At 40.2% G+C, this 25,978-nt stretch overlaps 1 protein-coding gene across 1 annotated transcript in view; it reads left to right on the forward strand.

Annotated features, from left to right (window-relative positions):
• Positions 1–25,978, forward strand: part of LOC117086170 (teneurin-3-like) — a 207,429-nt gene that overhangs the window by 160,191 nt on the left and 21,260 nt on the right. Inside the window, exon 2 of the mRNA XM_033215753.1 lies at positions 21,268–21,574. Within this exon, the coding sequence (XP_033071644.1) occupies positions 21,343–21,574 (232 nt within the window). The 5' untranslated portion in view covers positions 21,268–21,342. The remainder of the gene's footprint in view (positions 1–21,267; positions 21,575–25,978) is intronic.

The raw sequence follows: 25,978 nt of genomic DNA on the forward strand, positions 1-25,978 counted from the left end.
TATTTCTGTTGTGTTGGTGGATGATCATGTTTGCTTTAAAAGCTTTCACGGTAAAGCATAAGAATTGGCATGGCCCATCATTTCATTGTATCCAGTGTAACTGCATATACCTGCCCTGAGAGTCAACGCACCGTCATTGTCCAGTGTATAAATCTTACATCATACACATCTGGTTTTGAGCCCTAGCTGTCTACTTAACAGGTGTATGACCTTGGTGAGGGGGGGTGACTTAATTTCTCTTGAGTCTAGATTTCCTTATGTGTAAAACACAAGTTATTAAAAGAACCAATCTTTTAAGTTTGTTGTAGAATTTCAATGAGATAAGGCATGTAACGTGAACATTTAATGTGGTACTCAATACATTTTAGCTATGGACATTCAACTTTTTAAAGTCTGTATTTGACAACTTTCTAGGCACCACAGGGACGTAGGATCCTCACATTAATTGTATGTGTTAATTTTAATGGTTTAATTTTTAATTCGGAGCTTTCTTCTTTTGTTTTTCTATTGCATGGTTATAATTAGAATATCCTGCTCAACGATTATGTTTTCAAGATAGAAATTTTACCATAATAAAAGTCACGGAGACATAGAAATGTGATAGCCTGATTTTGTTAGAATAAGATTTTTGCTAGATCATCACATTTCCAGTATTTGAGAGGAAAACTTAAAATAGACTATGAAGACTATAGGGTATTGGCAAGTAAAAAAATAAAAAAGCAAAAGAAAATGAACTAAATCTAGCTCTGTTGCCCAGGCTGGAGTGCAGTAGCACAATCTCGGCTCACTGCAATCTCTGCCTCCCAGGTTCAAGTGATTCTCCTGCCTCAGCCTCTCGAGTAGCTGAGATTACAGGTGTGCACCACTATGCCCAAATAATTTTTTGTATTTTTAGTAGAGACAGGGTTTCACTGTGTTAGCAGGGATGGTCTTGATCTCCTGACCTCATGATCCACCTGCCTCCGCCTCCCAAAGTAATGGGATTACAGGCATGAGCCACTGCGCCTGGCCAAGAAATTTTTTTTTAATTAAAATTGGCTGTATTGTCTCATCAAAGTTCACATCGATCAGGAAATATTATTGATGATTGAAGACCTATTGTATACAAGACACAAAGGTAGGCAACACTGGAGTAGGTTTTTCTGCTGGGGTGACTGTGAATTTTGAAGCAGAGGAGGGTGTGGAAAATGATGGCACAATAATAGTTCAGTTACAATCAGCACTCCTGCTTCTCACCTGTCGTGTCCAATAGAGTGTGCAATCTGAAACGGAAATGACACAGCTTAAAACTGTTTCACATGGATAGGGGATTTGTGGGGTTGTATAGATCCCTTATCGTCCCCCAGTGGTTTGCCGCCCTGTGCCTCGGCTTACTGATGTGCTGCACATGAATGAGAGGTGCTACTACAGTGATATGAGTCTGTCGAGGGGTTTTTCTTTCTTCCTCTTTCCTCTTCTCCTCCTCTGTCCTCCCCTCTCCTCTTTTCTTCTCTCTTTTTTAATTATACTTTAAGTTCTAGGGTACATGTGCACAACGTGCAGGTTTGTTACATATGTATACATGTGCCATGTTGGTGTGCTGCACCCATTAACTCGTCATTTACATTAGGTGTATATCCTAATGCTATCCCTCCCCCTACCCCACAACAGACCCCGGTGTGTGATGTTCCCCTTCCTGTGTCCAAGTGATCTCATTGTTCAATTCCCACCTATGAGTGTCTTCTCTTTTTATTCCTGTAGCAGGAAGACACAGGTGGATGGTAAGGTCTAATTTCCAGAAAGCTGAGCTTTGCTGCTTGTGAATGTGGTATCTTTGGCTACCACTGAGGGTTAGACTCAGGTCCACTCCAGCAATTATGACATATTTACTGAAATCTGTGAGCTTTTTGCTCTGGAAGTGTCGAAGAGGACATGGTCAAGGCAGTAAACACATCTACAAAAAAGAAAAAAAAAAGGAACAGATTGTTAACAAATAACAAGTGCTGAAGGCCAGCAAGTAAGACAGCTTTTGTTTTTTTATCAGCACTGTAAGGTGTTGATTTACTGTAAAAATAATTGCATTATAATTGGATGTGGCTTTTCAGTGTTGTTTTTTGAACAGTGTTGTTTTTTCAGTCTTTTATTCCTTTCAACATGCCACCAAACTGTTTAGTATTTCAAAGTGGGCCATGAATGCTGTGCTGGAGGATTTATTGAACAAGAAAATTAGGTGTAATCGACTAAAATGTTATTGCAGTAACCATCCACAGATCATGGAAGAGAGTTATTATTCAGAATCTGCATTTTGATGGTATTCACTTTATGACATTTTAGCCATAATTTATCCTCTTTCACTACAGTTCTTAAACTAGATCCTTCCGATGTGTGTCCCAGGTCTCTTTCCCGGTTACACGCCTCTGCTTCTGCACAGCGGCTCTCTGCTGCCTTCCTGCCTTGGCCTTGGAGGGAAGGGTAACTCCCTGCAGAGTTATTAGATGATTGGACTGCGTCCTGTGTATGTGGCTTTGCAGCAATTCCCAATGCCAGTGTGATGCGTGGTGCTTACTTCACAGAAGCCCCTTTCGTGTGGGGCCTCGGAGGAAGTCGTTGCGATCCTGGATGTTCTTATGCAGTTTAGTAATGGTGGAAGGGAAAGGATTTCTTACACCTTTATTGTTAACACCCTAAATCCTGCAGATCTGACCAAAGGGAGTATGTCCCTAGCCATCTGGGAAGTGTGCAAGGCAGAAGCAACCGTCCATATGGGAGGAGCTGGAGGTGCCTGGCCCTGTCTGGTCAGGGGGTGGTTCTGGCTGATCTTTTCCCGTTCAGCACCAGGAAGTTACACAAACCTGTACTTCATGCACCCAAGGAGAAGAAAGAGGGCCTCCTCTTCTGCCCCTTGATATGACAGTAAGCCATACTTACATTTGAAAGATAGTTTCTTTCTTTTTTTCCTTTTTTTTTTGAGACAGAGTCTTTCTCTGTCACCCAGGCTGGAGTGCAGTGGCGCCCTCATAGCCTGCAACCTTGACCTCCTGGGCTCAGGTGATCCTGCCACCACATCCAGCCTGAAAGATATCTTCTGAATCAGGTTTGTACAGCCAAGTTACTATGAAAGCATACATGAAAATGTTTATAAATTATAATACATTTTGTAAGTATGTTATTATCGTTAAGTAGATAGGTGTTTACTACTTGAATCTTTGAGTTACCTGGATGCCTTTCTTAAGGAGAGTTTCAAACCAAATGTTTTAATAGGATATTACGTTATAATAATTTGAACGTTTGCCATTTATTGCTTATTATTATGACTGGATCATTATTTTGATACTCCTGGAGCTCTGGACCCCATCTGAGCAGAAACCTGCAGTATCTGAGGACTCTTGCCAATAACGTAATGGTAGATTGTGTCAAGAATATGCTCTTCATCTGCCTAGGGTTTCATGATTTTCAAGCTGTACGTACTAGAAAGGTTCTGTAGATAAAGTATGAGAGGAAAAAGGCATTATGTACATTAGTTGAAATTGGCATCATGTTGCCAAACTGTAATAAGCCTTAGGGGAGCTCAGTGTTGAAACTACTCAATTGAATGCTGCAATTTCCCATAACAATTTAAAAGGCCTGCAGGCATGCTAAAGTCATAGCTGGATCTTTCAGTTAACTCTCTGTAACATGACCCCAAAGTCTCATTTACATCACAGCAATTAAAATAGATTCCACATTACACGTTTACTGCTACATACTGTAGAAATAATCCAATGAAATGTGGCTATTTTCCAAAAATAATCTGGAAATCTTGATACGATACATATTCACAATCTCTTCTTTCCAAAGTGGTGTCACCATTACACACTTGTACATACAGGATAATGATAATTGTGAAGGGGGAGGAGAGTGGGGCAGATGAAGAGGAATGCAGCCTGGGCTGATGAAAACTAGCAATCATTACTAGTTGGTGACCCACACGAAATTAGTTTTGTGTTCTCAGTCTGGTTCATGGGTGACAGGTGTCCATTATGCAAAATAATCATTGTAATCTGTGCTAATTGGCCCCCTACTGGTAGTTAGAAGGTAAAGAGACCAAAAGTGATATGAGCTCTAAGACAGTACACCTCCTGGTTGCAGAAGGGCTGCCTCTAGACTAGGACAAAATGCCAACACCCAGTTGGGAAAATGATGGAAATGTAGAGTAGCACTCACCTGAGGAAGGTATTTTCGTGAATTTAGAGTCCTTTCCTTAATGCTCCAACCAAATTAAATTTAAAATCCTCCTGACATATGGATTATAGCTATAACTATTCATTGATATCATAACTATTTTGTAATGAGATGAATAGCAAATTAAATTACAGCAGAGCCACGGTGGGCAAAATTAGATCATATTTTCTCAACAGTGACTATTGCATTTTAGTAATGCCTCTCTTTGAGGAAACGTAGACCAAATTGACTTACTCCAAATTGTTGTTGTGGTTTAATATTTATTGAGTAGCCACAATTTACTAGCTTACCTTGAAAGTGTGGTTTTTTAACAATTGTCTAGAATACATCACCAAGGTATGAAATACAGTGGCAAAACTCCAGCTTTGCCACTTGGCAGGCAGTCAATGGGAAACCAAGGAAACTGCCTTGCTCTCTGTGCCTGCTGGAACATTCTTGCTTGCACTCCCCTTTTGTGGTCAGAAAGAGCATTGGAAGAATCCTACTTCTGCAGACATCTGAGAAGGCAACATTTTTATCTACTGACTAGGTCCATTTTAATTATCTGCCGTGGTTTATAACTACCACTAGCAACAGCATGGAAAAAAATTAATTAGGCCGCTTACTCAAGAGCCTTTGTGTCCATTATTGGGAGGTGCCTCCTTTGGGCAGACACAGCCACCTCCTAGGGGTGCCGATCTGGGCAACCAGAAAGCACAGGCTGGATTGAGCCCCAGCCCCCTCAGCAGGTGACCCGATGCCTGGGTTGGGCCTTGTCTACCTGACCCATGAAAACTTTTTAAATTGATAAATTATGCACATATTTGGGATTTTAAAAATGAGACAGGGTCCCACTCTGTCACCCGGGCTGGAGTGCAGTGGTGCAATCATAGCTCACTGCAGTCTTGAACTCCTGGGCTCAAGTGATCCTTCCACCCCAGCCTTCTGAGTAGTGAGGCCTACAGGTGGTATGTGCCACCATGACTGGCTAATTAAAAAACAAAAACAAACAAACAAAAAAAAACTTGTTTTGTAGAGATGGGATCTCACTATATTGCCCAGGCTGGTGTTGAACTCCTGGCCTCAAGTGATCCTCCTGCCTCAGCCTCCTAATGTGCTGGGATTGCAGGTGTGAACTACTGTGCCCAACCTATGCATGTATTTGTCTTTATGATATAAATCATCTAGGAAATCCAGAACAACAAAGCTATAGGATACGTGTTTTCTATTTTTACTTGACTGTTTGGCAGCATTTATGCAAAGTCATAAAATTTGATTATATTGTGCATATGCACTTTAAGGTGTGTGACTGAACTTGAGAAGTCCACACAGTATATTTCTATGTGAGCCTATACCTAGTCAAGCATATTTATATTCCCCAATACTGTTGCATTAAAATGTGTTTAAAAACAAACAATAAACACCAACAAAGAAAAATATTCCAGAGAATGGAATCCTCCGAGTCAGCATACACACTGCTAGCCAGGCTGGCTGTTTCCAATACACAACCATACTGAGTCCAGAACCGACCTAGCCCCTGCTGTCTCCACAGCAAGCCCAGAGGCTTTCCTCAGTTCTCGGGACGAATCAGACGCTCAGACTGAACCCAAAGGGTTTTGGGGACCCTGAATCTGCTCTGGAACTGATCTGTCCCCTAGAGCTTACCTTCTTCAAGGAGGAAGTGGGGTTTGGGAATTCGTCTGTCCACTGACAGATGCCATGTTGACGGAGACACCTGCATTCGCATCGCTGAGTGCGAATTTCCTACTTTCTAGGGATCTGTGAGGAAGGTGCCGGCACGTTGGGCTGGTTTGCTGCTTTTCAGACTAAGATGAGAACTGTCTGGTGGGCAGTAGACCGTGTATAAGTTTATTATATTAATTTTGCCTGTGGGTAACAGAGGCATGGATAACTGCAGTTATCCCTTATTCTCCAAATACTTGGGGGTAGTTACCAGGTCTCCACCTAGTTGTTACTAAAATAAGCCTACCAGCGCTCTTCAGTCTGGAGACTCCTAATCGGTTTTATTGCTCCTCTTGAAAGTCCAGCCAGCGTCTGCCTACTGCTTTCTACCACCAAGACATAAATATTTGGATAACATTAGACGTGAAATCATTTTGAAATTATTGGTGTGGGACCTATTTTTTTTCTCATTTGATGACATAGTCCTTCTGAATAAGTTCATAAAAATTCAAAACTCAAATTCTATTCACACATTTTAGCGAAATAGCAATTTCGTGACAGTTATAATCCCTTGCTCTCAACCTTAGAGACTGGGCCTTGGTGTGTTTTTCCCAAACCAGCTCCCCCAGATTACTGAGGTTTAAGCCTAATGACAGCAGACATTATTCTCAGACACCGGACAATGTTCTCAATGTCATTCTAGTAGTCACCCTTTATCAAGTACTCATTATGTTACGTGCCAATAACTGTGCTAAATGCCTTAAAAAACTTTATCTCATTTAAACTTCATAATATCTCTATTAGAAACGTATTGTCATATGCGTTTTGGATAATTAAAGGTAGTAAACTAAGCCTCGGAGAGCTTAAAGTAACCTGTCCAAGGCCATATGTCACATCAATTGTAAATAGTGGAGCTAGACTTTAGACATAGTTTTGTCTGATTAAAAAACCTGTTCTGTATCTCCTCCTTCTCAGTTGCATTGATTTTTTTGGCTGAAATATCCAGGGTAAGAACTTGTTATTTCAGAAGCATATTTCTTTTTTTTTTTTAATTCTTATATATTTTTTTAAATTGAGATGGGATTTCACTATGTTGCCTACACTGGTCTCGAACTCCTGGGCTCAAGTGATCCTCCTGCCTCAGCCTCCCAAGTAGCTTGGATTACAGGTGTGTGCCACCATACCCAGCTCTCAGAATCATTTATTTCTGTCAGTCACTGAGTTCTGTTTCCTCTACATAGACCTCAGTGACCAGGAGGCAGGCTTTCTCCAAATGATGGCAAAAATGTGAACAAGCTGCAAGTTTACATCTTCCCCTTAGCAACTCTAATGAAAAGAGTAGGCTCATTTGCAGTAGTTTTACCAGATGTCGCGGGACTGAACTCATTGGTCACATGTTCATTCTTAACCAATCACTGAGATTCTGCAGGCTGTTCCTGGACCCTAGGACTGGGGTCTGCTCCACCCGAACCCCTTTGTCTCCATGTGGGGGAAGGGTGTTTTTTTCAGGGAAATACATGAAACAGCGGGGTTTTTTTGGTTTTTGTTTTTTGGGGTTTTTTTGAGACAGAGTCTCACTCTGTTGGCCAGGCTGCAGTGCAGTGGCACAATCTTGGCTCACTGCAACCTCCGTCTCCTGGGTTCAAGCGATTCTCCTGCCTCAGCCTCCTGAATAGCTGGGACTACAGGTGTGTGTCACCATGCCCAACTAATGTTTTTTGTATTTTTAGTAGAGATGGGGTTTCACCACATTGGCCAGGCTGGTCTCGAACTCCCAACCTCAAGTGATCTGCTCGCCTTGGCCTCCCAAAGTGCTGGGATGACAGGCGTGAGCCACTGTGCCTGGCCCACAAAACAACATTAGTACAACTACCATGGCTGTGATGGAAGAGAGCCTCTCTCCTTTGATAACTGAACCACATAGGATGAGAGACAAGCAAAGAGGATGGTGACCGTGTCGCCCTCCGAAACACATAATATCACACCAGGGTGTCATTCGTGTTCTTCTCTAATTGTCTTTTCCCTGAAGAAGCAGCTTGAACATGTTTTCAGTAGATTTTATCCTCTTGATCTTAAATTTTACACCTTTCTTACTCCTGAGTTGAATTTCACTTGGTTTTTCTTTTTGCATCCCCAAAGCTGTGATCTCTGCAAATGTGATTATCATGGCATTTTCAATATGACAACCTTCATTGCCTTCGTGAATACTGGATCTGTTGACATCCTGACACAGTTTGTTAAAATCATTGCAGTCATCTCTCTCTCTCTTTTTTTCTTTTTTTAAAATTTTTCTTTCTTAAATCTCCTCTTTGTTCTAAGGTTTGGAAGTATAGTCCAGTGGTTAAGAGGACAGATTTGGGATGAAACTGAAATGTGTTCAAATTCTGCCCAGGTAATTTCTGACTCTGTGACCTTGGATGGGGCAGTTAATGTCTCTGGTCCTCAGTTCTCTCGTGCAAAAATGGAGTTTATAATTCTTACTTAGCAAGGTTGTTGTGAGGATTAAGTGAGGTCATATATGTAAAGCACCTGGCATATTTTAAGCACTCAATAAATGATCAAGATGGAAATTAATAATTCATCAAGGAGCTTTTATGTCCACTCTGAAAGAGAGGAATATGCCCAGCACTTAGGGAAATCGTATGAGCTCTTCATGGAAGAAGATCTCCCAGGGGCATGCAGCCCTCCCAACTATCACTGGGCCAGGGACACCCATCTTTAAGGCACTTTTAAAATATGGAAAGCTGTAGTTGTCTGTAAGTCATCTAGAAAACTTGCTTTTCTCTCATTACAACTAAAGGTTTGAATTTGGACTTGATGCTACACAAGTCTTACCATTTGGCAACTTTTCCAAGAAATAAATGGAAGAGCACCATATGGGAGTGTGAACCCCAGCCTAGCCACACTACTAGTTAGTTGCATGACTTGAACATTTTTATTAGTTCTCATAGTTCCTTATTTGTAAAACTGGTAATAACACAAACTTGCTGTGTTGCTGTTAGGATTAGAAATGCAATGTGTAAAATACCGAGCATGAAAAAGCGTTTAATAAATTGAGGTTATTGGTTTGGTGTGGTGGCTCACGCCTATAGTCCCCCGCGCTTTGGGAGGCCAAGGCCTGAGAGTTGCTTGAGCCTGGAAGTTCAAGGCTGCAGTGAGCTATGATCGTACCACCGTACTCCAGTCTGGGCAACAGAGCTAGACCCTGTCTCAAAAACTAAAGAAATAAAATAGAATAAACAGAGATTATTATTATTACTGTGTGTTTGATTGTGCCTGGCATGTCCACTGATGTGGTCATGTTCAGCTGAAAATGGAATGACCTAGATCAATCATAATAAGACATCTGGAGTGATATCAAAGTGTCTATTTGGTTGTTTTTTTTTACCTAGTGTGTTTGAGGCCATTCGGGTACCACAGTATTGTCTGCATGACATAAAACTGTGTTTCTTACTTTTCCCTCTGAACCAGATATTATTACTGGCAAAATTTTCAAAGGCCTGGCTCATGCTGAAGCACAGCTGAAAAAAGTAGTGGCCTCTATATTCAAGGTGTCTGATTTAAGCCATCATAGAAATGTGTAAATAGGTATGATAGATATTGGTGGATCCAGGCAGGCAGACAAATTGAGAGGTATTATTTACACTTTACCCTAAAGGTCTGCAAGCTTGGAAAGCTGCATTTGGCTCAGCTGTATTGGATCCTTGAGTGCCTTTTCCCATCTATTCTAAGTACAGAAATGATGACCTCTTCCCTGTAATTATTCCTCTGTTTGCAACCACAAACTAAAAAACTGGATTAATATTTATTACTAGTGTCTATTAAATTTTCTTTCCATAATTTTTATCAGAAAAAACAGAATCACTTTTATTTTCAGACCATGCAAGTGAACTGTTTTGTTTTTAAATCATAGAATATATTCTCAATTTACTGAGTAAATTAGCCTTATTACCTTTATTTTTTCTTTTTTGATCATTTCCAGTTTTTGTTTCCTTTTACATAGGAATATTTTAGAAAAAAATTTTTAATGCATTGATGGGAGTTAAGCCACTTTTCTTATAGCCTAAGGCACTGTTCTATATATTTTCCAATTAAAAATCTTCCACTATTCACAGTTATTCAGTAGCTATTTTAATATATTCCTAAATATACTATTTATATTTCTATATATTTTATTATCTAAATTTACATTTATTTATGATAAAACAGTTCATGATGAGTAGTTTTGAATTTTAAAACAATAAGCTTTCTATTCATGATATGTAAAATAACAACATAAATATATCTTTATCAACATGAAAATATTCATCATATATTAAGTAAAAATGGGTTACAAGGTTATCCATTTTAAATATATATGTATATCTATACACACATGTTCATATATACATACAGCATATACATGGAAAAAGTCTGAAAAGGTGAACCCCAAAAGGCTAAGAGGGCAATTTTTTTTGGCTTATCTGCATTTTCTAGTTTCCAGAAGGAAAAAATTTATCTGCTTAATACATATTTTAAATGAAAAAAAAAAAAAGCAAACATTGGGGATGTGTATTAAATAGTGCTTAGGGGATGGCCTCCTGTTTTCTCTCTCTCAGGAGAGTTTCCTCTTCACTCAGCTGCTCCAGCCAGAAAGTTGGTATCATTCTCAACTCTTTTCTTTTCCTCACCCTCATTTTAGCCCATCATAGTCATGCTGATGCCACCTCTAACTATCTCTCATATCCATCCATTTTCTAAATCTCCACTCCATCCCTTTTCCCCTATTTTCCATCCTTCAGCCAGAGAGATCTTCCTAAGCTAAAAGTCTGATTTGTACAATTATAAATAAATTGATTTTCTTTAGCTTCTGTCTCTTTTTTCAGATTAAAAGAGCGCGGGGGCTATGTGTTGTATATTCTTCCATTCCCATTGCTTCTCACAGTGTCGTGTCACCATGACAGCTGGTAGCATTTATACATGTAGGATAAATAAATAAGTAAAGAAATTAATGATCACTATGCGTTGTGCACAATGTCAGGTCTATACATACAGATCAGTTGCATTCTTTTGAATCACCGCACAGTGTTCCTCTGTCTGGTCTTGTCTTGCTTTTTCATCCAATGTGACAATCTCTGCCTTTTAATTGGTGTGTGTAAATTATTTATATTTAATGTGATTATTGATAGAGTTAGAATTCTCTTTCTTCATTCATTTACTTTTAACCTATTTATGTCATTATATTTAAGTGTGTTTCTTGGAAACAGCACCTAATTGGATCTTTAAAAATAATCCAATCTGGTCAGGTGCGGTGGCTCACACCTGTAATCCCAGCACTTTGGGAGGCCGAGGCAGGCAGATCACAAGATCAGGAGATCAAAAGCATCCTGGCTAACATGGTGAAACCCCGTCCCTACTAAAAATACAAAAACTAAGCCACGCGTAGTGGCAGGCACCTGCAGTCCCAGCCACCCGGGAGGCTGAGGCAGGAGAATGGCGTGAACCTGGGAGGTGGAGCTGAACCGAGACCATGCCACTGCACTCCAGCCTGGGTGACAGAGCGAGACACCATCTCAAAAAAAAAAAAAAAAAAAAATCCAATCTGAAAATCTCTGCATTTTGTGGAATTTTTAGACCATTTACATTTAATGTGATTTTTGACCTAGTTAAGTTTAAGTCTATCATCTTCCTATTTGAATTTGATTTGTACCATATTTTCTGTGTTCAACTTTCCCCTTTTACTACCTTCTTTTGATTAATTGTATATTTTTATGCTTCCATTTTTAAAAACTGTTATCCCTTTCGTGACTATTAGTTATAACTATTTGCTTTGTTGTTTCAGTGCCTTCTTTAGGGTTTAAACTATATATCTTTAATATAACACTGTCTACCTTGACATGATATTAGGTAACTTCATATACCTTGTAATAGTGTACTTCTGTATGTCCTCTCCCTTCCTCCCTTCCTTTATGCTATTATTGTGATATATTTTACTTACACGTGTTATAAATGCTACCATACACTGCTATGATGATTGCTTAGTTGTCTATCTTTTAAGGAGATTTAAATAGTAAGAAAAATATCTTACATACTTAACCACATACTTACCATTTTCAAGTGCTGTTTATTCCTTTGTGTAGGTACATATTTCTATGTGATTTTGTTTTTATTTTGCCTGAAGGGCTTCCTTTACATTTTTTGTAATGAGAGTCTGCTGATGATCAGCTTCTGTATGTCCAAAAAGGTATTTATTTCACATTCATTTTTGAGAGATATTTTCATGGGATATAAAATTCTAGGGTGAGTTTTTTTTTTCTTTCAGTACTTTAAAGATGTTTTTCTACTGTCATTTTGCTTACATTATTTCCTTTGAGAAGCTCTGTATGTGATATGCCTTTTTCCTGTGTCTGCCTTTAAGATTTTCTCTGTATCACTGGTTTTGAACAATTAAACATAACGAAATGCCCTGGTGTAGTTTTGTTCACATTTCTTGTGTTTGGGGCTTGTTGAGCTACCGGCATCTGTAAGTTTATAATATTCATCAGTTTTGAAACATCTTCAGTTATTATTTCTTCACCTTTTTTTTCTGTTCACTTTTGTCTGTCTTCTTCTTCTGGGATTCCGACCACATGTATATTAATCTCTTAAAGTACTCCTGTATCTTTCTGGTGTTTTATTTATTTATCCACTTATTCTTTTTCTGTGCTTTATTTTGTGTAGTTTCTAGTACTATTTTGAGTTCTCTACTCTTCTACAATGTCTAATCTTCCATTAATCCTATTCAGTATATTTTTTTATCTCAGACATTGAAGTTTTTCTCTTGAAGTTTGACTTTAGTCTTCTTTTTATATATGCCATGTCTCTAATTTTTTGCTTGTATGGAATACAATTATAATAACTATTTTCATGTCCTTCTCTCTGAATTCTTACACCAATATCACTTCTTGGTAGTTTCAATTGATTGATGATTGATTTTTCTCTTCATTATTTTCCTTCTTCTTTGCATGCCTGGTAATTTTTGATTCGATGTCAACCATGGTGGATTTTATCTTGTTGAATGATGGATATTTTTGTATTTCTGTAATATTCTTAAGCTTTGCTATTGTGCAGTTAAGCTGCTTGGAAACAGTTAGATCTTTCCTGGTCTTGCTTTTAAGTTTTGCTAGGTAGAACCAGAACTGTGTTTAGTTTACTGCTAATTATTCCCCAAAACTTAGGCAAGACCTTTCTGAGTACCTTGCCCAATGAAGTACGATTTTTTTTCCCCCAATCTGGCTGCTGGAAACAGACATTATTCTTGGCCTTTTGTGAGCCCTGTATGCTTACTTTACCTGTAATTCAGTGGTCCTTTAGAGGGAAAATTTTGCCCCCAGGGACATTTGGTAATATCTAGAAATATTTTTGATTGTCAAGACTGGGGATGCGACTGGCATCCAGTGGGTAGAGGCTAGGAATACTGCCCAACATCCTACTACAAAATGCCCCTACTCTCACAAAAAAAGGAATTTTTCTTTCAAGAAGGTGAGTAGTGCTGAGGTTGAGATACCCTGATATAGTCCTTTCATATCATTTGTTCTCTGCCCTCCAGTTGGTCTCCTCACACACCTGTGTTGATCAGTACTCTGTGGAACAACCCAGAGGAGGGACCCTTTGCAGATCTTCAGGGTTCTTTCTCCAAGTGGCTCTCTTTTCTCCAGCAACTTGTCCTGCAAATTCTTACCAACTGTTCTACAGGGCTCAGCTTCACCTCTAATTGAGAGAGTCTTCTGGACTCTTCCTGGGCCCCCCTTCCTGTGCTACAGTCTGTAAATTTTCAAGGCAGTAAGCAAGTGTGATCCACAGCACAGCTTCATTGTTTCTCATCTCTCAGGATTCACTGTCCTTCACTGACTGATGTCAATGGCTTGAAAACTATGGTTTTGGCCAGGCACGGTGGCTCACGCCTGTAATCCCAGCACTTTGGGAGGCCGAGGAGGGTGGATCACGAGGTCAGGAGATCGAGACCCTCCTGGCTAACACGGTGAAACCCCATCTCTACTAAAAATGCAAAAAATTAGCCGGGTGTGGTGGCGGGCGCCTGTAGTCCCAGCTACTCAGGAGGCTGAGGCAGGAGAATGGCGTGAACCCCGGAGTTGGAGCTTGCAGTGAGCCAAGATTGCGCCACTGCACTCCAGCCTGGGTGACAGAGTGAGACTCTGTCTCAAAACAAAAGAAAAAAGAAAACTGTGGTTTCAGATATTTTGTCTTTTTGTTGTTATTGTTTTAGATAGCAGGATAATCCAGTTCTTATTACTGCAATCTTGGCTGGAAGCAAAAGGTGGCTTCTTATTTATTATTGCTATCAAAAGTTATCTTTATTTACGGTCATGTGTAAAGGAAACAACCTGCCCAATTTTAACCTCCTCAATCACTATTCATTATATTTATTTTTCTCTGTCTCTGAATCTTCCCAACAAGTCTCACATTTTATATTCATAGTAGGTTCCCTTTTTCCTGTATTTCCTTTCACAGTCTTTGTGGGGTGGTTTTTGAGACAGAGTCTTACTCTGTCTCCTAGGCTGGAGTGCAGTGGCACTGTCATGGCTCACTGCAGCCTCCACATCCTAGGCTCAATAGATCCTCCCATCTCAGCCACCCAAGTAGCTGGGGCTACAGGCATGTGCCACTGTGCCTGTTTTTTTGTTTTGTTTTTGTTTGGTTTGATTTTTGTAGAGACAGGGTTTCATCAGGTTGGTCCCAAACTCCTGGGCTCAAGCAATCTTCCTGCTTTGGGCTCCTAAAGTGCTAGAATTACAGGTGTGATCCACCATGCCTGGACTTGTGTTTTAACTTTTTACCACTAACATGATAGTCAGAGTCTCTTGTGTTCTACTATTTGAAACTATAAGCTCAAATTCTAGTTATGCTTGAATTTAGCACTACCAAAAAAAACCGTAATATGATTTTATTTTTGTATTTAATTATTTCAATTCTTTGATTTATAAATTTGCCTCAGGAAACATAATTTTCTCTAAAATGAGCAAAAGCAATTGATTTCCTCAATTATTTTAGTTATTCAATAAAGGAAATGCTTTGAAATTCTTATGGTATGCAAAGTTATATTTACTGTTCAATTAACATAATTGGTAATAAATCATAAATACTAACTTAGTTGAAAATATGAATTGTGAGTAAAAAAAGGCAAAAAATTTTTGGTACTCTGTACAAATAACTTAATTTAGACCTTTAATCTAAAATGTGTTGTTGTAAATTAGTGTTTCTTTGATGTCTGGTTACTTTGGGCGTGAGCTTTTCCAGACTATAATAAAGATAGGAGGACACTCTATATAGAGATATCCAAGGTAGCATTTGGTTTGATTTTTGTAGAGACAGGGTTTCATCAGGTTGGTCCCAAACTCCTGGGCTCGTACAGAAAACAGATAAAAATGGAAGCATGAGTGAGTTTGATTAGAGGTTGTTTAATCTTTTGGGTTTGGATATTTGTTTATATTTCAGTCTCTACATAGATATATACTACCTTATGGAATTTTGGAACTACAATTGATGTTAGGGTTGTTTGATAAATTGTAATCATTGGCATCAAGGGTTTTAAAGACACAAAAAAATCAAGTTACTTTCTAAAGATAAAATTAAAAAGTATTTCGTCAGGATTAGGAACATGTTACAAAACAATGTAAAGATGTCATTAAGTTCTCTGGCCAAGTTTCAAAATATATTTAAATAATACCTCTGAAATAGAGGATAGGATCACCCTAAGTCTGATGTCCATAAGGCAGGGATTGCCTGCCCATTCATTCATTCAGTCACATACTTTCAGAGTGTTGGGAAGAAACAAATAACCAAGTAATCCAACTTGTTTTAAGCCCAGCTGTGATTTCCAGAGGAGTGCTATGGTTAGTAACTGAGGGGCGTTTCAAGGAGCTAATGAAAATTAACCAAATCAGCTTGATATTGTTGTGTATTTGCTGTAGCCAGTTCAGTCACAAGTTTTTTATCTGTTCTGTTTTTTTGAGACAGAGTCGCCCTCTGTTGCCTGGGCTGGAGTGCAGTGGCATGACCATGGCTCGCTGTAGCCTTGAAGTCCTGGGCTCAAGCGATCCTCCTGTCTCAGCCTCCTTAGTAGCTAGAACTACAGGCATGTGCCACCACGCCCAGCTGATTTTTAAATTTTTTGTAGTGATGTGGTCTCACCATGTTGCCCAGGCTGGTCTTGAACTCCTGGCCTCAAGCAGTCCTTTCACCTCAGCTTCTCAAAGTGCTGGAATTACAGGCGTGAGACACTGAGCCTGGCCAATCAAAAGTTTTTTTGTTTTTTGTTTGTTTGTTTGTTTTTGTCAACTTTCTAATGGCTTTCCTTATTTTTCAAAGGCTTTGCCCGCTGATGCTGCTAATGTCATATTCATTAAATGCTTTTTGCTGAATATGCACACAGTGACCCTCTTCCTTGTGTAGGACTGTGCAGTCACCATCAAAGTGCTCTAACAGTTTGGCATTACTTAAGCTGCATTTCTTAACCTTCTCATCTTCAGCCTTGAGTGGAAGAGATAACACAGAAAACTGCCTTTGAAGTCATATTGAACTCATTGACTTCCATCAATGAAGCATATCAGTAGTTGCAAATATTACAGCGTAGATTAAATCCTCGAAGAGTCTGAACTATGTACAAAAATGAAAAGAGAGATCCAAAGGACTTTTTATTGTTTACAGTCTAAGATCAAATTGCCTCGATCTTTGATGGCATAATAAAATATTACATTTTGATGTATTGTGGCACTGGAGAATTGTTTCACAAATAAAGAAAACTCAGATATTTGATGCTAGAGATGTTTTAGAAAGCTTAAGAATACCTAAAATCATCTTTCCATTACTAGATATTAACAGTTAGTTGATATTGATTTATAAACTTTAGAAATATCACCACAAAGTTGCATCTTTAATTGTGATTACTGTGTTAAAGAACGTACTGATTATCTGATTTGCAAGACTATAAAATGGTATCATGAAAATGATACAGTAGAGAGAATACTTTTTGCCCTTAAAGATCCAAATGGGGCTGGACGCTGCAGCTCATGCCTGTGAATCCCAACATTTTGGGAGGCCGAGGCGGGCAGATCACCAGACGTCAGGAGTTTGAGACAAGCATGGCCAACATGGTGAAACCCCATCTCTACTAAAAATACACAAATTAGCTGGGTGTGGTGGCACGTGCCTGTAATCCCAGCTATTTGGGAGACTGAGGTGGGAGAATCACTTGAACCAGGGAGGCAGACGTCGCAGTGAGCGAGATTGCACCAGTGCACTCCAGCCTGGGTGAAAGAGTGAAACTCTGTCTAAAAAAAAACCAAAAAAATCCAAACAGACAAAGGGAATGGAAAGATGGATGGTTTAACTCAGAGGTTTACACACTGTTTTCTCTAAAGGACCAGATAGCAAATAGTTTAGACTTTGCAGGCCATCAGGTCTCTGTGTTCATTTCCTGTGGTTGCAGTGACAAATGACCACAACCCTGGTGGCTTAAAACAACAAGAAGTTAATCTCTCAGTTCTGGAGGTCAAAAGTGTGAGGTCAAGGGCCACACCTCTGCCGTCCAGAGAAGGATCCTCTCCGCGCCTCTCTTCTGACTTCCATTTGTTGCTGGCGGCCATTCGTGCTCCTTGGCTGGCAGCGCCATTGCTCCCATCTCTGCCTCTGTCTTCGCCTGGCCTTCCTTCCTATGTGTCTGTGTGTGCCTGTATCCAAATCTTCCTCTCCTGTCTCTCATAAAGACACCAGTCATTGCGTTTAGGCCCCTCCCTAATCCAGTATGACCTCATCGTAACCTTATTACATCTGCAGAAATAAAAGTAAAACTCCATTTTCAAGTAAGATCACAGTGGCAGATACTGGGAGTTAAGATTTCAGTTAAGATTTATCTTTTCGGGAGACACAATTCAAACCACTGCAGTCCTATTGCAGCCACTCAGCTCTGTCTTTGTAGCATGAAAATGGCCAAGGACAATACGTCAACAAATGCAAGGGCTGTGTTCCAGAAAAACTTTATTTACAAAAACAGGTGGTGGATCCGATTTGGCTGGCAGAGTTTGCCAGTCAATACCTGGTCCAACTAATGGAAGCAAAACAGCAGTAGAGCAGAAAACAATTTCCCCTTGCTTCAATCAGTTCAGTTTTAAAGTACCAAAATGCATACCTATGTGCATATATAGCAACACTTATTTTAAAATAGATGTCAACTTAGGGCAAGAAATGAAACTTTTATAATGACTTCAAATCCCAAATCTTCATTACTAAAAATGCTCGATTTATATTTTTCTGATCAATGAAAAGCTTTTTAATGATCATTTAGTTTTCGGTCTATAGGGCCTTCCCTCCAAAAAGATCAAGATGATTTGGAAACAAAATTTCCCTGGAACTTAGATATATTTATTCACTCTGTTAGAAAGAATGTACCTGTTTCCCTGACTAAATGTATGCCTCATAAGGACAGGAACATTTATCCACTCTTTGTCCTCAGCACCTAGAAGATAGCCTAACACATAGTAGTCATCCGGTAAATATTCATCTAAAATAACTTCTCGGGGCTGGGCACAGTGGCTCATGCCTGTAATCCCAACACTTTGAGAGGCTGAGGCAGGTGGATCACCCGAGGTCAGGAGTTCTAGACCAGCCTCACCAACGTTGTGAAACCCCATCTCTACTAAAAATACAAAAATTAGCTGGGTGTGGTGGTGCGTGCCTGTAATTCCAGCTACTCGGGAGGCTGAGGCAGGAGAATTGCTTGAACCTGGGAGGCAAAGGTTGCAGCGAACCAACATTGTGCCACTGCACTCCAGCCTGGGCAACAGAGCAAGACTCTGTCTCAAAATAATAATAATAATAAAATAAAATCTCTTGGCTGGGAGCGGTGGCTCACGCCTGTAATCCCAGCACTTTGGGAGGCAGAAGCGGGTAGATCATGAGTCCAGGAGATGGAGGCCATCCTGGCTAATCTGGTGAAACCCCGTCTCTATTAAAAATACAGAAAAGTAGCTGGATGTGGTGGTGAGCTCCTATAGTTCCACTTACTTGGGAGGCTAAGGCAGGAGAATCGCTTGAACCTAGGAGGCAGAGGTTGCAGTAAGCCAAGCGCCACTACACTGTAGCCTGGGCAACAGAGCGAGATTCCTTCTAAAAAAATAAAATTAAATTTAAAAAAATTAAGTTAAAAAAATACTTCTCTTTGTTGGAATAAAAAGAGTGAATTGGTAAGTTGTTTTAATCCTTTTGTATAAAAATAATCTGTCACTGTACCTTGAAAATGTTTATTATTTCAATTTAAGATTGAAAGGAAAGGTACAATATGAGAAATGCAGTTTCTCCTAGGAGCTATTGGAAGAATTTGTAAATATAATAATGGAGTAATGAATCAGAGGGGTCAGTGAAAAATCGTTTTTTAAAATAAAAATCAAATTCGGCCGGGCGCGGTGGCTCAAGCCTGTAATCCCAGCACTTTGGGAGGCCGAGACGGGCAGATCACGAGGTCAGGAGATCGAGACCATCCTGGCTAACACGGTGAAACCCCGTCTCTACTAAAAAATACAGAAAACTAGCCGGGCGAGGTGGCGGGCGCCTGTAGTCCCAGCTACTCGGGAGGCTGAGGCAGGAGAATGGCTTGAACCCGGGAGGCAGAGCTTGCAGTGAGCTGAGTTCCGGCCACTGCACTCCAGCCTGGGCAACAGAGCGAAACTCCATCTCAAAAAAAAAAAAAATCAAATTCATGGAAGACAAAGGTAGAGAAATCAAGATATATTCCAAGACTAAACTAAAATATCAGCAACTACTTTGAACAGCTCGGTATTTGGTAGCAATATCGATATTTGGAAGCAGAGAAATATGGAACCCCATAAGGAAACCCTTCATTGGCAACATGGAGAGAGGAGGGTATAATTTGGTTGAAGACATAGCAGGGAGGAACACTCCAAACCTTCCCAGGTCTGGGCTCTGGAACTCTGTGGTTATTCCAGCCCAGGGAGTCTTGCCACTCTTCTTGTAGCTGATGGAAGGCAAAACTTTGAAAGTGAGGGGTACACTTGTAATGTTACAACAGAAAGGATCAAGAATTGTTGACAACTCCAGGATAAGCTGAGTTGACATGGGAGAGAGTCAGCCACAAGGCTCCAAGTTGGAAGCACATTAATGAGCTGTGTGGTGTGTATACTGATAGTGCATGCTGGAGAGAGTAGGGGAGAGAGAGAGAAAGAGAGAGAGACAGAGACAGAGAGACTGAGACCGAGACCAGAGACACCGATTCTTTGAGAGAGGCACTCACTTTTTTTGGAAGTGAAGAAACTACTATCTCAACAGCAGTCAGTCCAAAGGGTACTACAGGAACCAAGGAGAAGGCCTGGGACCAGCTGAGAACCATTGATTTCAAGTTGACTCTGGAATCACTCAAAGAAAAAGTGAATTTAGGAAAAAGTGAATTTAGTGGGGTGGGAAGAAAACACTAAGGACTGAAGATAAAGCCTTCAAGGTCCTTCAGATTAAGAGGAGAGACAAAAGGAGAAGGAATAAAGACAAAGGAGGACCATTTGAAATGCAGATGAGTCCTGGGCCACTCTACCTCTTGAAGGCCCCAGTCTTTTGCCATAGACCTTTTCCACCCATCCTTTCCACTGTCAGTTCAGCAAATTCAGGAAATGGAGAGTTTTTAAGCAGAGAAACACCATTTGACTTCCTTATTCCTGAAGTTGCAGGAAACTCCCCCCATCAAATGAGCCACTTGAATTACCTTAAATATCAGGATAGTGCTGATTAAATTCTTTTGCTAGAGAGGAAAATGCATTTTAAGCAGACTGGTGTGGGAGAAGGACCAGCTTTTTCCACAGTTCAAGACATTTGAGTTCTTAAAACATGAAAATTGTGCCCTCTGAAGAAAGAGTGTTTGTAAGATATATTTAAAAAAAAAAAAAAAAAAAGATTCAGTAGCAAGAATTTCCCAATTTGCTCCTTCTCTTTAAAATACATTGAAAGAGAAAAAAATAGTGTACGTTTATAAGAAAAAGAAAGGGAATTTATTTTGAATGGAGAAATGCTATAAAGAGAAAAAGCCATTCTAACTTTTCCATTGTGGAAAATTTTACAAACTATTGAAGCCAATTTTTAGCTGGCTTCTGTAGTGAAATTTCAGGGTGAGCTTACAATTATTTTTTGTATTAGTGGGGTAAATCAGATACAGTAGCTTCAATAAGCACTCATAGCCCTCACCAGCAGAAAGCGTGCTTCGCCTCTTGGTGATACAAAATATTTTACACTAATTTCTTGTTGAAAGCAAGTTTCCTAGGTAAGCAATACTATTGTTTCCTACCATCCCAGATTGAGAAGGGTAGAGAGTAGCCAGTTTTTAGGTGAACGTCATGCTGACATCATGCAAACCTTGTATCTTTACAGAGAGGCCAATGAGACTTGAACCCTGAGCCTAAGCTGTCACCAGCAGGACTGATGTGCACACAGAAGGAATGAAGTATGGATGTGAAAGAACGCAGGCCTTATTGCTCCCTGACCAAGAGCAGACGAGAGAAAGAACGGCGCTACACCAATTCCTCCGCAGACAATGAGGAGTGTCGGGTACCCACACAGAAGTCCTACAGCTCCAGCGAGACACTGAAAGCTTTTGATCATGACTCCTCGCGGCTGCTTTATGGCAGCAGAGTGAAGGATTTGGTTCACAGAGAAGCAGACGAGTTCACTAGACAAGGTGGGTAACTGTCCTAGTAAAATAAGGCAATGCTCACATGTTGCTAACTCATAGGTGTCAAGGTGACCCGTCTGTTTTCTGACTTTGGTGTTCCATCTGCTGGTTGTGATTTTGAGATGTTAGAGGATCACACAGTATTCCAGAGGAGAGGTAGAAAGCTGCCAATGGGCACATTGGCCCCCCAGGCACAGGCACTGACACGTGGAGAATTCCGAAGCCACATCTGCTATACGTGAGGTTTATGATTCTGCGTATGGTCCAAGCATTTGTGCAAACTTGTGTAAACTTGAAACTCCAGTCTCTGGGGCTCCCTTTTAGTTGAATGAAGGTGCTCACAACCATTGTGTCTGTGGTTAGAACCGGTACAAGGAGAACAGGAGCTGTTGGTGAAGAAACCCACCTTTCCCTCACAAGAAAGTGTGGCTTGTTATCCCAGATCATCTCAGCACCCGAGCAGCCCTGCTGTTTGCCTCTGTCTGACTCACACAAGAGCCTGCCACGGAAAGCTCCCATTGTCTTTCTCCCAGGCAACCTAGTAAATTAAGTGTACACCTTAGCACTTCCTAGTTTCCCACAATATAATTCACTATGGTTTGCTCATTCGCGTATATCTGTGGAACATTTTTACACTGTTTTTGGCCTGAGGATGCTCCCAGTGCAATCATGACTCCTGTAACTTTACTTCACTATCCTAAACCTACCCATTTCCACTCTTAAGACAGTAGGTTATTTTTATTAGACATACGTAGTTATATTTTGTTTCTTCTAATACAGTCTCGAGATGTGGGCAAGATTAATAAAAATAAAATCCTCTTACATTTCTAATGTGCAGTATAATTTACATATAACTTAGCATCCCTTAGCTAATTTAATCTGGAAATGAGGAAAAACAAATTAAACTTTAATAATAAAGAATATATTCCTTCTTTTCCAATCACCGTACAGACAGTGTGACTAACAGTTTGATATTGGGCAGGAATACATTGAAGAAAAAGTAATAATGCAATAAATCGTTCAAAAGTTTGAAAATTTTCCATGGTTCTTTTCTTCCCTGCATTGTGCAAAGAGCCATTCTAACTAGATTGAAACAGTGTTCACTCACCCAAGCCGGTTTACATCAAAGAAAACTCATTTGATTTGCTAAGGAGAGATTTTTATACCCTAAAGCATGCCTTACTAATTACTGGTATCAAATTTTATGAAAAGGGACAAAATAGCTTAAAATTTTCATCAGTTTTTCAGGAGAGATACAACACATATTTGAGGTATGTACTGTTAGTTGCTTGTACACTGTATTGTCATTTGAAACCCATTTTTTCATATTATCTGCCCAGCTGACACAGATTATCAGTGTACATTTTTTCAACAATTTAAAAAATAGTAAGTAGTGTAGAAATGCGTGCGATCTGGACCGAATGTAAAGTCTTGCTTTTTGTAACAAAAATAACTCTTTAGTGCCCTGTTGGAAAACAAGAATAAAAATAATAATAATAATAAAAGAAAAGAAAAAAACCCAAACTCCACATTGTGGAATATTATTCAAAGGAAACAGCAGCACATGTGGCTGCGTTTGGGGGTCATCTCCGCCCCAGGCAAGCATTTCTTTTTGGCAGCACAGATGATGCCTACACAGGTTAAAAATAGCACACGGAACCGTTCTCCTCCTAGACAGCCTTAATCCAGCGCAGACTGTTGTTGACAACCTGGCTGTAGCATTTGTAGAAGCCCTGAAACGGAAGTTCTTAGGGGGCCAAATAGTGTTATTCCTCACTCCTTCCAAGCCAAGGACTGCAGAATACGAAGGGGCAGAGGAAAGAGAAAGTGTGCCAGGCAGCCAGGGAGGCCTTGCTGGAGAGCAGAAGTGAATGGAGAAGCGCACACACGGTGTGTGATGGCGCTGCAGGTCACTTGACGTGTGTGAATCCGAACTTTGTAGAAACATAGATGGGATGGACTGCTAGTTACAGCTAATGCTGCCTACGTGCTGGTCAGCGCCCTAGGCAGGTGTGTACAGCCGCCTGGTAGGGTGGGAACTGGTAGCATAGTCTTTTCACAGGTTGAGACGTACGAGGTTTGGAGAGGCTGGAGATCCCATGGCTCCTGAAATTCAGCTGGAACTTGAGCCCAAGCTTGCCCGACTCTGGCCTGGCTTCTAATCTCTGTGCAGTTGCCACAGTGAAAAACAGGCAACTCAGTAAAATATCACCCTTTGGTTTATTGGAATCAATTTTTTAAGTCTATTATTATTATTATTTATTTATTTAGTGACAAGGTCTCAGTCTGTTGCCCAAACCGAACTGCAGTGGGGCAGTCATAGCTCACTGCAGCCTACAGCTCCTGGGCTCAAAAAATCCTCCTGCCTCAGCCCCCTGAGTAGCTGGAATCATAAATGCACACCACACCATGCCTGGCTAATTTTAAAGACATTTTGTTTTAATAGAGACAGGGTCTCACTTGTTTCTCAGGCTGGTCTCAAAACTACTGGCCTCAAGCAGCCCTCTTACTTGGGCCTCCCTGGGAGTGCTGAAATAACAGGTGTGAGCCACCATGCCCAGCCCGTTTTAGTCAATTTTGCATTAAAATGTTCATGGTGTAGATAGTGAGGTGTGCGGAAACTGTAGGCATATTTAGGAAATAAAATTGATATGATTTTGTAATTGAGTGAATGAGGATGAGTGTGAGGGTGGCATTGCAGATACTTTCTCCTTCCTGTGGTTTGATGTGGGGAGTATTTGTAGTGGGAGTGGCAGGTGTAGGAGAGAAATGAGTAAGGAAAGTCTGCTATCAGATCATGTTTTTCTTGAGTAAGCATAATGTAAAATCTTTCCAGGCTTTCATTGTCTTTGAACCTGACAAATGTCAATTTTTCCTCATGGACTATTATGCTATGGGATTAATTATTTAATTGACAAAATGTGCTTCCTGCCACAGCTACTGACATCATATAGGTAATAAAAATGAAAGATTAAAAATATTCATAGTAGCCAAATATCTTTGAAACAATTCCAAAGAGTCATGCTAATTTCGCTTTTTTTTGTCCATGGAGTTTTAAAACAGCCGATCAGTCCTATATCCATTTACTCCTTGAATGACACAGGGAAATGCGGCTTCAGCTGGAGAAAGGGACAAACAGGGATTCTGTTGGTGCAATTATATGGAGAATTCAAATCGAGAAATATGATGTTTTTACATTTTTAATTGACCAATTTTATGTCTAATTATCAAACTTGATTTTAATGGTTTTGTATGGCCTTACTGACTGGCAGGTGACTACTGTTAATTACATGTTATATTTAGGTAGTATAATGCTGGGGATCATTTCATCTTCACAGTCATTGTGTAATTTGACGGGATCTCACATAGATCTCTTTCTCTTTTTAAATCTCTTCATGTCGTTTGTTGGTGATGGAAATAGTTGCTCTTTGAACAGCTGTGGAGCTTGCTGTAGGTGAGGATGAGGTTAGGGTAACAATGGCTTGTTTTGCATTCTTGGATGCTATTTTCTTTTATTAATCTTTGAAGAAAAGTTATCCCATCAGGTCTCAGACAAATTTCTTATGAAACAGCTGCATAGGATCATCCCACAGCTTTTGGAGAAGTGGTCAAATAAAAGAACATTGTTTCTCTGCTGCAGCTCTCTGGGCTATGCACACTGCCTGCAGTATTCTTGACCAAACACTTATCAATTCCAACGAGGAACGCGGTCCGTGAGGGTGAACCTTGAAAAGAGATGATGTCTGGAAGGAAGAATACATTTGTTCCACTGAGTCATAAGCCTGAAAAGAACCACTTTGGGGCCCTAACCCAAATTGTATAAGAGTTAGTCAATAATCAGTGTTGGGGTTGTGAATTTAAGAATTTTAACTTGTGAAGAACACCATTTATTCTTTATTTGTAGAATGACAATGGAGAGGAAGGATTCTGTTTTTTGTTTTTGTTTTTGTTTTTATTTTGAGACGGAATCTCACTCTGTCTCCCAGGCTGGAGTGAAATGGCGTGATCTCGGCTCACTGCAACCTCTGCCTCCCGGGTTCAAGCAATTCTCCTGCCTCAACTTCTCAAGTAGCTGGGATTACAGGCGCCTGTCACTATGCCCAGCTAATTTTTGTATTTTTAGTAGAGATGAGGCTTCGCCATGTTGGCCAGGCTGGTCTCGAACTCCTCTCCTCAGGTGATTCGCCCACCTTGGCCTCCCAAAGTGCAGGATTATGAGCGTGAGCCACTGCGCCCAGCCAGAACTCTGTTTTTAAATTTGAAAAACACCATGATATCTATATTTATACATTACTAAAATTAAAACAAAATAAATTTGCAAAGAAGGGAAGGGAAGGAGGAAGGCAGATTGACAACGACAGGCACTGATTGATTTCTAAGTGTGCCTCATCTCTGGCCTTTGCTGACAGC

This window comes from Trachypithecus francoisi, unplaced genomic scaffold (genome assembly GCF_009764315.1).
Source record: "Trachypithecus francoisi isolate TF-2019V2 unplaced genomic scaffold, Tfra_2.0 Lachesis_group1, whole genome shotgun sequence".
NCBI classification, from domain to species: Eukaryota; Metazoa; Chordata; class Mammalia; order Primates; family Cercopithecidae; genus Trachypithecus; species Trachypithecus francoisi.